The sequence below is a fragment of the Protomyctophum bolini genome (assembly GCF_963924005.1).
Source record: "Protomyctophum bolini genome assembly, chromosome: 9".
Lineage (NCBI taxonomy): Eukaryota > Metazoa > Chordata > Actinopteri > Myctophiformes > Myctophidae > Protomyctophum > Protomyctophum bolini.
Genome location: NC_137870.1, coordinates 5,080,096 through 5,095,407, shown reverse-complemented (window position 1 = coordinate 5,095,407; position 15,312 = coordinate 5,080,096). Strand labels below are relative to the sequence as shown.

The following is a 15,312-nucleotide window of genomic DNA, read 5'->3' as shown; positions in this document are numbered from 1 at the left end:
ATGTTTCAAAGCATAAAAAATTATATTCTGATAGTAATCATTGCTATAGTGTTTGTTCAGTAAGTGTTAAATAGCTCTATATTGTAACAGTAATCATTGCTATAGTTGTTCAGTGACAGTGTTAAATAGCTCTATATTGTGACAGTAATCATTGCTATAGTGTTTGACAAGTATTTGAATCACTTAGCCTAGCTTTAATTCTCAGTCAAATATGTTGAAAGTTCATTGTCCAGACCTTTTCTCATCGTATAAGGTCACTGATCATTGCTCAGACATGGAGCAATCTATCTGAGTATCGCTACAATGATTTCCTTCAGACTTCTGCAATAGCACTGTTTCACCATGTGGTGGCAGCAGAGTTGCAAACATGTAGACTTCCATCTTTCATATTAACGCGAGTCAAAACTGGCAACATTTATTTCTAATATTACAAATACAGCCACAATAAACATTTGAAATGTGGTTGCTGTAAGCAATAGAAAAACCGGCATATCATGTGCAAATAATAATAATAATAACAATAAACTTGTTCAGTAAAGTGTACATACAGCATACATTAATTGCACTTTATTTCAAATCTAGCGTAAAGTATGTAGACATATTTAAGTTCCTTCCAGGGGTCACCGCAATGCTGGCAAGGGGGTCCTTGAACATTTGAGAACCACTAGCCTATTAGTTGTAAAACAATCAGAACAAAAATCTTTTCTTCCCCAAAAATCCATAAAGTCAACAAATAAAAAGGAAAGAAAAACATAGTGTATTGCTCACCCATCAGGACTCAGGAGGCCACAGCAGGTTCCTTTGTCCAAAAGCTCTGAATGGATTCAGAGCTAAACCCTCAGAAAATATTGTTTGACCAAACTGTTCTTCTTCAGATCTCATAGTTTTCCATGATTATGGTTTAAGTCTTGGCTTTAAAAAGAGTATCTTTTGACAAACCACCACAAAACCTTATTGATACCTAAACATGGAATAGGCTACCTGGCCACCTCACTTCCTGTACATGTATAGCTGTTCCTGGTACATCACTTCCTGGAACTATTGCTCCCATGCTTTTTCCCCACAGCTCCCCCTCTGATCAAACCATGTCAACAGAAAATAAAGGGCACAGTCAGTAGTGCTGTCACCTTACAGCTAGAAGGTCCTAGGTTCGATTCCCGCTGGGGGCGTTTTCCCTCCTCCGCGTCATCAGTGCCCATACCCGAGGTGGGGTTGGCGAAAGGGCCTTTCTGTGTGTAGTTTGCAGGTTCTCCCCGTGTCCCCTAGGGTAGGTACCCTTACAAAAAACATGCAGTAATCCTGGTCTCTAAACTACCTCCCCCTGGCCAGCCGGGGGCGCCTGATGGAGGGGAAAGGAACTGGTTGGAATAACTTGTTCCTTCACATGCTAGGTCCGGCTGGGGAAACTCCCCCCTGTCAGGTGAAAAGAAGCAGCTTGGACTCCTCATGCATAGAAGGAAGCATGCGGTCAGTCCGCTGCTCCCCCAGGTTGGCAGAGGAAGTGTAACACCCAGGATTACATTGGATAATTGACACTGGGTGAAAAAATGGGTTGCAAAATCATGGGATAAAAATTATTTAAAAAAGAGAAAAAATAAAATGAATGACCATGGTTTAACTACACAAAACACTACATCTCAGAGTTAAATAATTATGCAACCATAGTTTAACCAATATATTCCCTTGTTGTATGTTGTGTCATTTACTCTCAATACTAGGACAGGAAATACCATTTCTTCACACATGTATGTGGCAGTGTCACAGTTGGACTCCTAGTATACTAGTAAATCAGTGTCATACATATATTCTGAAGGAAACCTGGAGACTTGACATTCAGTAATTGGATCTTGTGATCAAAATTAGAAGATCATGGTAGTGTGTAAAAAAAACAACAAGTTGCCATGGACAAGAGCAAGACTTTGCCACAGACACATTTGTCCCATGTACGGACATTTCGGTGACCCCTCACCTCTGTAGGACATATCGATGACCCCCCCCCCCCCCCCTGGTTCCTTCCCCTTGTAGTAGTGGGCTCATAGATATTTATAAAATAGATGCCTCACTGACCGCTGTCTCCAATGAAGGCAGTGAAGTCAAGCAGAAGTGCCTGAAGGCGTTCGCTGAAGGCACGCTGCATGCGTCGCTGCCCAAGTGACGTCCACTCATGCTCCATGTCTCTCTCGCTGTCTCTCAATTAACCCATTCTGACCTGAGATCAGATTCATATGAGGTTTCCACTGCAGGACACACACTGGTCTGATTAACCCGTTCTGACCTGAGATCAGATTCTAAAAAAATGTCAGTCGTTCTTCGATTTTTCAAAAATAGCTAAAGCATAACATGATGCTAACACCGAAACGGGTTCCCGGTCAGAATGGGTTAAGGGACTATGCTGGCCAATCACAGCGCGACTTTTTCCGGGACTTCTGTATACGCGCACGTGGAAACTTGACGAGCTTATCCCTTCCGCTCATATGCTTCGCAAGGAATCTCGGGAATATTGTGCCTTCAATTCTGACACGCGCCCTCAGAGCCGGAAAAGAGGCGTCTATACCGTTTAATGTCTGTCAGTGGGCTGACATCCAATGTGTGAAACAACAAACAGCCTTTGTTAGTCGACGTTTTCTTTTTTTAGTAAAACTTATGGGAATTTGTCATCATGACGTAAACATGTCTTATTTGCTCAGACACACTATGACATAAAATTGTCCATTCATTGTCAATGGGAATTAAATGTTTGTGTAGGGCGAAGTTTGCCCTAATAGCTGGTTATAAGAAAGGGCTGGCGCCCCTCAAAAAATGCCTAGCTATAAGTCAATGACAATAAAGGCTATATACAGGTTTATTTCAACGTCTAAATGGGTTAAGTTCAGCTGTTGTTTCACACTTGGAAGACTAATTCATTAGAGCGACAGAGAGAGAGAGAGAGGAGTGTGTGTGTGTGTGTGTGTGTGTGTGTGTGTGTGTGTGTGTGTGTGTGTGTGTGTGTGTGTGTGTGTGTGTACGTGTGTGGCTGTGTGCGCGCGTTTGTCAATTTAACGAAGGTGCAGAGGATCAGAAATTAGCAGAGAGTGAGTGAAGTTTGCGCTACTCTATGCCGAATTGAAGTGGTCTCTACCGTTTCGGCCGTGGGGCGGCTCGCCGGAACCGGGCCGGCACCCTGGGTGCGTTCCTGTGGGTCTGGAAGTCCCCCGGGAAAATAGCAGATCTACAAGCACACAACGCGTCACGCTGCGACGCGTTGTGAGCTTGTAGATCTGCTATTTTCAGCATGCAACCAAGTGTAAAATGACTTATACTGGATCTCTAGTCATACTAGTTAGTCCCTTCCTAAAATGTTTGTCTAGTTTTTATCTGTTGACGAAATTGTCAATATATTAAGTCTTAGTTTTAGTCATAATAGCTTCGTTTTCATTCAGTTTTCCATTTCGTTTTCGTCAGTGAAAAAAGGTAGTCGACGAACATTTCTCGTCTCAGCTTTAGTCGACGAAAACAAACACCGATTGATTCCGACACAAAGTGCGTCAGAGGATGTGGTTGCTCCGTGGCGCCGCCCGGCGGCAGCCCGTCCAGCTCAGCTCCTGGGCCCACTGGCCCTCGCGGGTGACCTTCACCTTGGCCGGGTCGAACCTCCAGAAGCGCTGCTCGCGGAACAGGTAGAGGCGCCCCCCGTCGCCGGGGCGCGACAGCGCGCCGTTGGTGCGCTGCGGCACGCCGGGCCAGTCGGCCAGCCTGCGCGGGTAGTAGGGCTCGGAGCGCAGCGTGGCCAGGTTCAGCACGGAGTAGCGCGAGCCCTTGAAGAGCACCATGTGGCCCAGCGGGGCGTAGTAGAAGGCGCAGTCCGGGTGGTGCGGCAGGCCCAGCTCGCTGTTCTTCCTGGGGAAGCCCGCGTCCAGGTGGCTGGACGACGCGTTGTAGCGCCACGTCCTCTTCCCTGCGTGGAGAGGAAAGCATGGTGGTTAAGCAATGGAGTTAGGAGGTTTTGTCCAAGGCAACTTTTACTACTTTCCATTGGTTCAATATTTTCGGGAAAAAAAACACACACTCATTTATGCCAAAAAACTAAAACATAAAAAATGTAGTTATGAGGTTTCCTCCCGACAGCAACCAAATGTAAGCATGTTGCCCGCCAACAATAGCCTATCTACAAGCTCACAACACAATTAGTTTCATGGTGTATTTATAACATGGCCACATGGCATCCTACGTGATGATATAGTGCCCTAAACAAACATTAAAGTCCATAGACTTGGCTGGCAAATGACGCAAATCTTCAAAACCCATGTGTTGACCGTCCTAAAAAAGAAGGGGGCTTACTAGTATACAGTGTTGTTTTTGGCAGCAAATTTATATTATAGTTTTAGTCATAGGTCTCTTGAATAGTTTTCATTTAGTTTTAGTCACATTTTAGTCACCTGGAATGTTTTAGTGTTAGTCTAGTTTTACTCCAAACAGAAAAGTCATATCTAATTGCAATTAAACGACATTAAACAATGTTAAACTCACTTTGCCTGTCACTTCCTAACATTTTAGCCTAGTTTTTAATCTGATGACGAAATTGTCAATACATTTAGTCTCAGTTTTAGTCATCATAGCTTAGTTTTGTTGGTAAAGCTGCCCAGCCCTCTTTCTCATTGGCTGTAACCCAAACATTGCATTAACCTTTCAGGACAAACGCATATTATTAGCTGCCTCAACTGCTGCTAAAGAAAACAATTATCAAAAACGGGTTTGAACCGGACTGTTAACTTGAAGAGAAATTGGCTTAATTGCTTTTCTGATATTTGTTTACTGGAGCGTTCTACTGCCAAGATGAATGGCGCCAGAGCTGTGGACACTGTGGACAACTGCTCCAATTAAAGCTCTTGACGCAGTTCAATTCATTATTTAACCCATTCTGACCGGGCACCCATTTTGGTGTCAGCATCATGTCGTGCTTTAGCTACTGAAAAATAGCAGATCTACAAGCTCATATCGCGCCACCGAGTGGCGCGCTACGAGCTTGTAGGTCTGCTATTTTTGAAAAATTCGAAGAACGACTGACATTTTTAGAATCTGATCTCAGGTCAGAATGGGTTAATCAGACCAGTGTGTGTCCAGTGGAAACCTCGTATGAATCTGATCTCAGGTCAGAATGGGTTAATTGATATGACGTTGTGACCAACGGTTTGCTGTTGGCTCCCTTGACTGTATCTGTAGCCCTTGTACTGTACACGTCTTATTTGTCTTGTCTCGTCCTTGTCTGTGTTTGTCTTGTACTGCAGGTCTGTAGTGTCTGAATGTTTTGTTCTGTTTGTTTATTACGATATTTTGCTGACTCATGAGGTTTTCGAGTTACAGTATATCTATATATTAATATCGATCGACGGTTATTTTTTCTCAATTGTTTTACCTTTTATTATTGTCTTTGTGTCATTGTTTTAGCTGTCCGTGTGTAAGGCCACCTATGTGCATTGGTCATTTACACGTTTGTCTCTCTCGTCAGTGGAAAAAGGTAGTCGACGAAAAGAAAATCGTCTTAGTTTTAGTCGACAAAAAAACAACACTTCTAGTATAGACACTTCATGGCGGACCTCGGGTTAAAGAAGCATAATATACTAGAGTTGAAGTGGTTAATGTTACGATTGGCTACAGCTGGGCGTCACTGAAGGCAATAAACGAGCTGTTAATTGTGTCTTGCATTCAGGTGACGGGGAACGCAAAATACCGTTACGTAGCACTTTCTCTTTTAACAGAAGCAGACGCATTCCTCCATAAAGGAGTGTCGGTCCCTTCACAGATAGGTGAGGAGAGTTTGGTTTTTTTTGCCATGTAGCAGCGGTAAGGTCAGCGTTAACCCATTCTGGGCGGTAACCCCATTTGGTGTTTTAAAGCATTATGTTATACTTTAGCTAAAAATAGCAGATCTACAAGCTCCGAGTGCCGTGCTACGAGCTTGTTGATCTGCTATTTTTTGAAAAATCGTGGAAATTGTGTCGCAAACTTCGAATATGTATTCTTTCAGAGCGAACGTTTCTCAAATCTTTGCTTCTGCGAGGTCCCTGGATGGAACAACAGCTCTGAAAGAATATATATTCAAAGATGTGCGTCTGAAAACATCTTTCACTATTTTTCAACAGCTATGAAGTTTAAAATAATAGTTAAAAGTGGTTAAAAGCTATATGGCGACACCGATGCGTTCCCGTTCCAAAATGGGTTAAGTTTGAGTACTTTTACCATGTAGGTCGTACCTTTGAAGAAGGTCGTAGGTCATAGGTTGTACCTTTGAAGGTCATACGTCGTACCTTTGAAGGTCATATGTCATACATTTTGAAGGTCATAGGTCATAAGGTGTACCTTTGAAGGTCATAGTTCATAGGTCGTACCTTTGGAGAAGGTCATATATAGTTCATAAGTTGTACCTTTGGAGAAGGTCATAGGTCATACTGTACCTTTGAAGAAGGTCATAGGTCATACTGTACCTTTGAAGAAGGTCATAGGTCATACTGTACCTTTGAAGAAGGTCATAGGTCATACTGTACCTTTGAAGAAGGTCATAGGTCATACTGTACCTTTGAAGAAGTACCACTTGTGGTCCAGCGGGGAGTAGGCGGCGGCCTCCACCGCTACGGGGAGGTGTGGCCAACGATCGCGGAGGAGGAGCGGCGAGCTGACGTTCCCATTGGTCGATATCGTCCAATAGACACCGCTACGGAACACATGCACTGTCTGCTCCTGGTCTGGACGCACACACACAAACACGCACACACAGGCGCGCGCGCACACACACACACACACACACACACACGCACACGCACACACGCACACGCGCACACGCACACACACACACACACACACACACACACACACACACACACTGAATGAAGCATGAGCTCAGTTCAGGGCTCACCCCAGGTCGGCAGGGGGAGAGCAGTGCTCAGGATTCAGGCGTGTATCCACACTTTTCCTGGGCTGTGTGTGCTCCAGTTCCTGTTGATTCCATTGGATATCATTGGTCATCTGACCAGTTTCATTGGCTTTCATTGGATCAAATCGACCGGAACTGGAGCACACAGCCCAGGAAAAGTGTGGATAGCGTGGATACGAATTACTGGGGCAACCTCGAAGCTGGCGTTGCTAACGGGGTGCCGTTTGAAAACAAAGGCGGCATGCTGTGGTTTAATTAGTGCTGCCAACAAATATTCCATATATTCGAATGAATATTCAGATGTAAAAAGTAAAATAACAATCAAATGTATTAAATTAAGATTCAAATTAAAAAAGTACAGTACTTAAGTAAAAGTACTTAGTTACTTTCCACCACTGAAAAAGGGTTTTGGTTACCAACTCTCCCATCATTTATAGCTGGGGACCACCTGGACCTCCCTCAAGGACCACTGGTGGTCCCCGGACCACAGCTTTACAATGACACGGATTTGAAGTGAAGTGCCTTACCTATGGTGATGGCATCGAAGACGCCCTGGCAGTACAGCGGCTGGCCACCAGGGGGGGTCGCCTCGGCCTCTTCCCACTCCTGGAGCGCGGCGCGAAACACCGGGCCGGGCAACCTGACCGGGTGACCGCGCGGCGGTTTACCTGGAGATGAAGGAACACAACCACCCTAAATATCAACCTGACCGGGTGACCCTGTGACGGTTTATACCTGGAGATGAAGGAACACAACCACCCTAAATATCAACCCGACCGGGTGACCCCCGCGTTTTAACCCATTCTGACCGGGAACCCATTTTGGTGTCGGCATCATGTAATGCTTTGACTTTGACTTACTTGCTTTAGCTATTGAAAAATAGCAGACCTACAAGCTCGTAGCGCGCCACCGAGTGGCGCGCTACGAGCTTGTAGGTCTGCTATTTTTTGAAAAATCGAAGAGCGACTGACATTTTTAGAATCTGATCTCAGGTCAGAATGGGTTAATCAGACCAGTGTGTGTGTCCAGTGGAAACCTCGTATGAATCTGATCTCAGGTCAGAATGGGTTAAAAGGAACCAGGCGACTATTTGCTTTTATTTATTTTTGCACTGGCCTGCACCGGGCCATTATTTGGTTACAATTCCATTGACCTTTAGCTAAGCCCCTCCCCAAACTGCTATGGTCCAATCACAGCTAAGCATATTAACATGGGTTAGACAATAAACCTGTCCACCAATAGTTTTGCTATATCATAAAACATTGTTTTAAAAAAATAAATGTCACACACACATATTTTTCCAGTGCATACAACAGGCCTTGTTGACGGATTTGGAAGAGATTTTGAAGGTCTGTTTCCAAAAATGAACCATTATTTAATGTGTAAAGTCCATGTATATTTACATTGGAATGAATGAGCCCCGGCTGGAAGCTAAAGGTCTAAAGCTGAAGGAACTGAAAATAATATCCCAGCTAGGCTGACCCAAATTATAGGCTGAAAGATACTCAAAATCTGCTGTCAAAATCAACACGGGAACTGAAGCAGTGCTCAACTCTCCTCTTGTTGACATTTTTCACTTTCTACAGACAAACAAACTGCAGCCTGAGTGGAGCTATAAACCAATCATTTCTGAGCTATGCCAAATACAAATGTTTTTTTTTTTCTTTTCCTAAATTGGATATTGGAAGAAATGAGCCTCCTAACTGGAAAGACAAACTGTTGACATTTTGACCAAATAGAGTTCAGGGTAATGTTAACATTCAAACAGCCTCTTCCTGGCTTGGTGTATACTGAGAGAGAGAGAGAGAGAGAGAGAGAGAGAGAGGCACGTCAGATAAACAAAGGACCAGAAACTATCCATTGCAATCTTCTCACGCAAACGGACGCATTACACAATTCAGCATTATATTAAGTTTGGGTGCACGATTATATATCATCATACTGTATATATAGATCATGCATATCTGCCGATAATGATTCTGACCGATTCCGAATATTACACAGAGGACCACAATGGAAAGAAGGCAGACTCATGGCTGCTCTGCGAATACAAAATCCATTGACGGTCACATTATGATTGTGTGTCATCAATATCTGTGAGAATAATCTGGATTATTTTGAGGCCGATTCCGATGTCGAGATTTCGATTATGGTACCGATTATGTCGCGCATCTCTAACTATAAAGATCCAATTAATCGATTTGTGGTCAGACTCTTTTTTTAAAACCTTTATTTCAGTGGTTCTCAAAAGAAATCGTGAAAATGTGGCGCAAATCTTTGAATAATTATTCTTTCAGAGCGAACGTTTTTAACTCAAATATTTGCTCCTGAGGTCCCTGGAACAACATATTTTCAGATGGGCCAATTACTTATATTTTTTGGGGTACTTGAAATAGTTTGAGCACCACTGATATACTGTAGAAACATAGGTTTTTCAGAAAAATGTCATGATTTAGAAGATTTCTTTTTTTCATTTCGACGTCAGGCCGAAATGGGTTAATATCGCACATAATAATGACAATTTTAGACCCAAAGAATGGAGGATAGAATGAACGAACGGATGAATGTCGGGAGGACAGCGTGTTTGGAGAACGTGCGGAGCAGAATTATCCCACAGCACAACAAATAGTTGTGTCTGCTGATAAGTGCACAGGGACATGAAAACATGCAGCCATTGTGTTTGCAAGGAGCTGAACAAACAATTTGTCTGAGAACGTGGATAAAATCTGGGAATCTCCAAGCGTGGTCAGACCTGCTTCTAACTGTATCCTGAATGATGCCATGAGGCAGGAGGAACGGGAGGGTTTGCACATGCACACACACATGTAGGCCTACGTACATGCACGCGGCACACACACACACATGCACACACACACACACACACAGTACGCCCATGCACACTCTTCTCGCACAATTATGCTCGAATTGCACCTTCCCAAACCGAATTTGTTGGATATATGGAACACATAGCCTCGGATTGCACCTTTCCTGCTCTTTTTGAGTGGTGCTAGCCACTCCTATAGACAGCAATGTGTGTCCCTGGCTGGGTCCGTCCGTCCGTCCGAGTACGGAGATAGCGTTTGTTGACCACCACGTGTCACTGTTGCGCAGCTTAACCCATTCTGGCCGGGAACTCATTTTGGTGTTCAGCATCATGTTATGCTTTAGCTATTGAAAAATAGCAGATCTACAAGCTCATAGCGCGCCACCGAGTGGCGCGCCAAGAGCTTGTAGGTCTGCTATTTTTGAAAAATCGAAGAACGACTGACATTTTTTTAAATCTGATCTCAGGTCAGAATGGGTTAACACACACACACACACACGCACAGAGGCCAGGGAGGAGGGCTTGTATACAGTACAGTACTACAGCACGAGTACAGTACAGTACAGCACCACTCCGTTCAGGCGGGTCTGATTTATCTTCATTCTATCCATTGTTTGCTGTCTGTGTTTGTGTTGTTTTGAATGTCATGTTATCTGCGCTGCAGCATTGTGTGACGGAACCCAAGCCAAGATACGTTTTACTCTCATGTACCTGTATAGTGTACACAAGCAAGTAAAGTAACAATAAAGTATACAACCTTGAACCTTGAACACACTCACACAAGCCGACGGTCATATCACAGAGCAGACACAACAGTTTCTTAGTTCAGTAGAACCACTCTTGGCAGCTGTGCCACGCACATGTGAGTTGTTTTCTCGCAGTGAGTGGGAGCAGCTGATCTGGTCTCCTGGCTGTGACAGGATAGGTGGGTACCCAATAGGAAGAGTGTTAAAACCCATTTAGGCCTGACGTCGAAATAAATAAAAAGTCTTCTGAAAGAATATTATATTCAAAGATTTGTGCAAAATGTTCACGATTTTTCAAAAATAGCAGACCTACAAGTTCGTAAGTGAGCTTGTAGATCTGCTATTTTTCAATAGCTAAAGTATAACATAATGCTTAGTTAAAACATCAAAAGGGGTTCCCGTCCAGAATGGGTTAAATTTGCTATTCTTTCCAAAATGTTTTAAAACAAATACCGTAATAATTGGAAAATGTTTTTAACCCATGACCTGACGGAATTTAAAAAATGTCTTCTAAATCATGCCAGTTTTCTGAAATACTATATGTTTCTATGTCACTGGTTCTCAATATTTCATGTCAAGGACCCCTGTCAACGGTGTCGGAGATTAGCTGGTAGCAGATCTACAAGCTCGATCTACAAGCTATGAGCTTGTAGATCTGCTATTTTTCAACAGCTAAAGTAAAACATAATGCTAGAAACACCATAAGGGGTCGACGTGAGGTCGGGTGGGGAAAAAAATGAGCGTGTTTTAAGGTTAGCATTCCGGTTAGCGTTTAACAAGACTCCGCGGAAACAGAGACAACAAGACTCACGTCCACAGCGACACATGTGGAAACCTGCCTCACACACACACACACACACACACACACACACACACACACACACACACACACACACACACACACACACACACACAGGGTAAATAGATACTACTGTTGTATCTCTATCTGTCAGTCATGCAGACATGTTTATGTAAAGATCTACAACTCAAACCACAAAACCCACAATCCATCATGACAGGAACCAACTAAACACTGTGCGCGTGTGCGCACGCGTGTGTGTGTGTGTGTGTGTGTGTGTGTGTGTGTGTGTGTGTGTGTGTCTGCGTGCGTGCGTGTGTGCGTGCACATACTTATGTCACACAGTAAGTGTGGTGTTGAGAGATAATACACAATGAGGTCAGACCAGTGCATGAGTTATGTCTGGGTAAACAAGTGTGTGTGTGTGTGTGTGTGTGTGTGTGTGTGTGTGTGTGTGTGTGTGTGTGTGTGTGTGTGTGTGTGTGTGTGTGTGTGTGTGTGTGTGTGTGTGTATGTATGTGCGTGTGTGCGTGTGTGCGTGCGTGCGACTGCGACTGTGCATGTGTGTGTGTGTGTGTGTCATTTGTAGGTATGGTTCAAACAGCTGTGCTCCTTGCCTGAGAGGGATGAAATCACACAGGTCTGCTAATGTGTGTGTGTGTGTGTGTGTGTGTGTGTGTGTGTGTGTGCGTGTGTGTGTGGCCTACATGCGTCGTGTGCATTTACGCGTGCGTGTGTGTCTGTGTGCATGCGTGCATGCATGCACAATTTGCGTTTGTGTGTTTGAGTAGCTGACTGAGCATTCTAAAGTGTGATTGGAATGGAATTTCCCATTCTACTTATTTTATTTCTATGGCTGCAGCTGTGAGGCTCCAGGGCTCTGAGAGAGAGAGAGAGAGAGAGAGAGAGAGAGAGAGAGAGAGAGAGAGAGAGAGAGAGAGAGAGAGAGAGAGAGAGAGAGAGAGAGAGAGAGTGAGAGAGAGAGAGAGCTTGGTGCCATGACTCCAATGTACAGTCTTATTATACCTAACTTGAGTAACCTAAAGACTTGGAGGCGTGATCAATGCAATTTGGCTATTCTGAGTGGCCAAAGAGCATTGATCACGCCTCCAGGTCTTTAGTTTACTCAAGTTAGGTAATAAGACCTGGTACTTAAGACACGCAAAATACAGCCCTAAGAGTGTACAAATGGGTCCATTTGGTTCCGGCAGTTTCTAATTAAGTTGAATTGTTAATTTATCCATTGAAAACTTTGGGAGCAAAATGAAGATTTTTGAGTTTCCCTTTTGTCTCTCTCTCTCTCTCTCTCTCTCTCTCTCTGTGCAAGTCTGACATTTGAGGGGAAGACAGTAAAGTCAACACTTCAGTCCTACTGTATGTATATTCCCCAAAGCAATCACAGCAACGTCGTTTATGAAAAGTGGCAATAACTTTGTGTATCAGCCTAAATATATCTGTAAGCTGTACCCACCAAATAAACAAGAACGTTGTGTCTGAGCCAACGTTGACTTTGACACCAAAGTTTGACACCATAATGGTCTCTTGCAAGTAGCAAGCTCTAAAAGCTCACAACAATCTACAAGCTCACAACGCGTCACAGCTCATACTGGATCTCTTGTCCACTATAGTCCCTTCCTGACATTTTAGCTAGTTTGTAGTTTTAGTCGACCCAATCAACACTATGGTCTGAGTCTAAATGTATCTGTAAGGCCGTAACCACCACAGTGAGATATTTGTCAGGGGCCCATCGAGGCGTTTCTTCTCCTCGCCCTGGACGAGACCTTTTAACCTGAAGTTAAAGTGGAATTTCCCAGCGAGCGATGGCCGGGCGCTGAGGTTAACGTCCCTGCTATGTGGGAAGCAGATGTACGTATAGTGTACCTGCAGGCCATGGCACAGACCCTGGTGGCACAGACCCTGCTATGAAACTTTGTGTCGACAAAAACATGCAGTAATCCTGGTCGCTAAACTGCCCCCCCCCCTGGCCAGCCGGGGCGCCTGATGGAGGGGAAAGAAACTCCCCCCTGTCAGGTGTAAATGAGTTCAAGTCCGTTGCTCTCCCCAGGTTGGCGGAGGGTGTGTAGAGCCCAGGATCACATTAGATAATTGACACAGGGGTGAAAAATGGGTTACAAAATTGTGGGATAAAAACTATTAAAAAAGACGAAAAATGTATTTAGGGTTTCTTCCTGGAGGCTGAACCCTTGACAGTCAAACGTGCCAATGAAAAAAGCAATCAGTCCCTCCCCTAACCCCTCCCCCTTTATCATACAACTACAGCTGTGGGTGCGGCTTAAGTTCAGGTGGATCACCACCCATCACCACCCACCAGGCAAGCCAGGCATACTTAATGAACTGGTGGGCATGTCCACATAAAAACGACATTTTAACAAATACTGTACACTCTCTTGAAAAACGTCTTCCTCCTTATATAAACAATAAGATGATGTTTTTTTAGGGTGGAAAAAAATCATGGCACTCCATCTTTAAGTAAAACATGTGAGTCCTTTCTCCACTCACCGTAGAGCTGTTGCACGGCGGTGACGTCGTCCCAGCTGAGCAGCGCGCCGCGTCCTCCCAGCTTCCTGTAGTACGGGGACATGAGGGCCGAGCGGACCGGCGAGTGTTCGAGCCCCAGCGTGTGGCCCACCTCGTGGGCCACCACCGTGAACAGGTTGTGGCCCTTGTGGCCGTTCAGGGACCAGCGCTCCGCCATGTCGAAGTGAGCCTCGCCGCGGCACGGCAGGAAGGCGTGGGCCAGGGTGCCCCCTGGTGGAACGGGAGGACAGGAAGAGTGTACGGATTAATGGGGTTTTCTTTCGTCCTATACATGAACAATACATTCACCATTGACAATAAATGGAGAATTCACGACGTGTGGACGAGCAAATCGTCAATGTTACGTCATCTTTGTGATTTTTGGACAAAATAAAACTGTCTTGGCGTTATTGTCAGGGAGGTGTCTCTGTATCGTTTATGACAGTCAGTCACTCATGTTTGTTTCTAGCGGAAATGTAACTAATTCAGCAGCAGTAACAATAGCGTTTTCTCTCAGTCAGTTTGATTCTTCATATGAAGAGAAACAGACAGGATTATTTGTCACCAGATTTGACTGAGAGCCTGCCATCGCACAACATTCTGCTTTTCACCAGAGGAGAACAACTTCTTTCTTCTTTTTTTAAAAAAAATCCAAAATGAGTTTATAGCACAGGCAGACTCTTCACATACAGTACTAGAGCATGTCTGAAATAAGTGTCAGAGCTAAAATTGACAAATGAAATAAATGCTTAAACATGTTGTTATAGGTATAGAGACCACAGAAGTGAACCTTTCAAGCCTGTTTTCTCAACTCGCCGTTTCTCTGCAAGACATTACTCTATAAGTCATATCTCCAAAACCGGTGGGTCAAACTGAACAACCAACATTGTCATTTTGAAGCTATGGTTCTCTGCTTTCATATGAAAATTTCAAAAAATCCAATGGCAGCCCCTCAGTCAAACTTGGACACATTTGTTATCCCTATGGGGATTAGAATGCGAATAAAAAGTACATGAACCCGTGGACTTCAGGTTCAGAGTAAAAGCGGCCATGTCTTTCCGGCACCCCAGAGCTTCTATTTTGAAGGACACTGATTGTGTTAAGGGCGTCCCTCCTTCCTTACCTGGGCCGTCGAAGGCGTTGCTGGCTCCGTCGTTGTGCTCTCCGTCGTAGAAGGCCAGCCGGATGTCGGAGTGACCGTCCAGGATCTCCTGGAAGAGCAGGCCCGACACGTTGCTCCACAGCTGGAAGGCCGCGCGCACCGCTAGCCTCACCGGCCCCGGGGACAGCAGGCGAGGCCAGTTGACGATGCGGTAGGTCAGGTGACGCTTGTACCACTTCTCACCTGAGACACACAGAGAGAGAGAGAGAAAGAGATGGTTTAGTTTTAGTTAGTTTTGACCTTTTCTTTTTGCCAGGTGAAGCCTGGCCTAATTGTCTCTCGGGTTGGCTTTGAGGACCTATAGTATAGTCACGATTGGCTGCCCCGAGTCTGAAC

At 44.6% G+C, this 15,312-nt stretch overlaps 1 protein-coding gene across 1 annotated transcript in view; it reads right to left on the bottom strand.

Moving 5' to 3' along the window:
* Positions 1-3,273: 3,273 nt before the first annotated feature.
* mmp28 (matrix metallopeptidase 28) overlaps positions 3,274-15,312 on the bottom strand; it is a 34,538-nt gene continuing 22,499 nt past the window's right edge. Inside the window, exons 4-8 of the mRNA XM_080772437.1 lie at positions 14,938-15,159; positions 13,797-14,045; positions 7,435-7,575; positions 6,552-6,719; positions 3,274-3,934 (exon numbers count right to left, since the gene is read on the bottom strand). Coding sequence (XP_080628563.1) covers positions 3,525-3,934; positions 6,552-6,719; positions 7,435-7,575; positions 13,797-14,045; positions 14,938-15,159 — 1,190 coding nt within the window. The 3' untranslated portion in view covers positions 3,274-3,524. The remainder of the gene's footprint in view (positions 3,935-6,551; positions 6,720-7,434; positions 7,576-13,796; positions 14,046-14,937; positions 15,160-15,312) is intronic.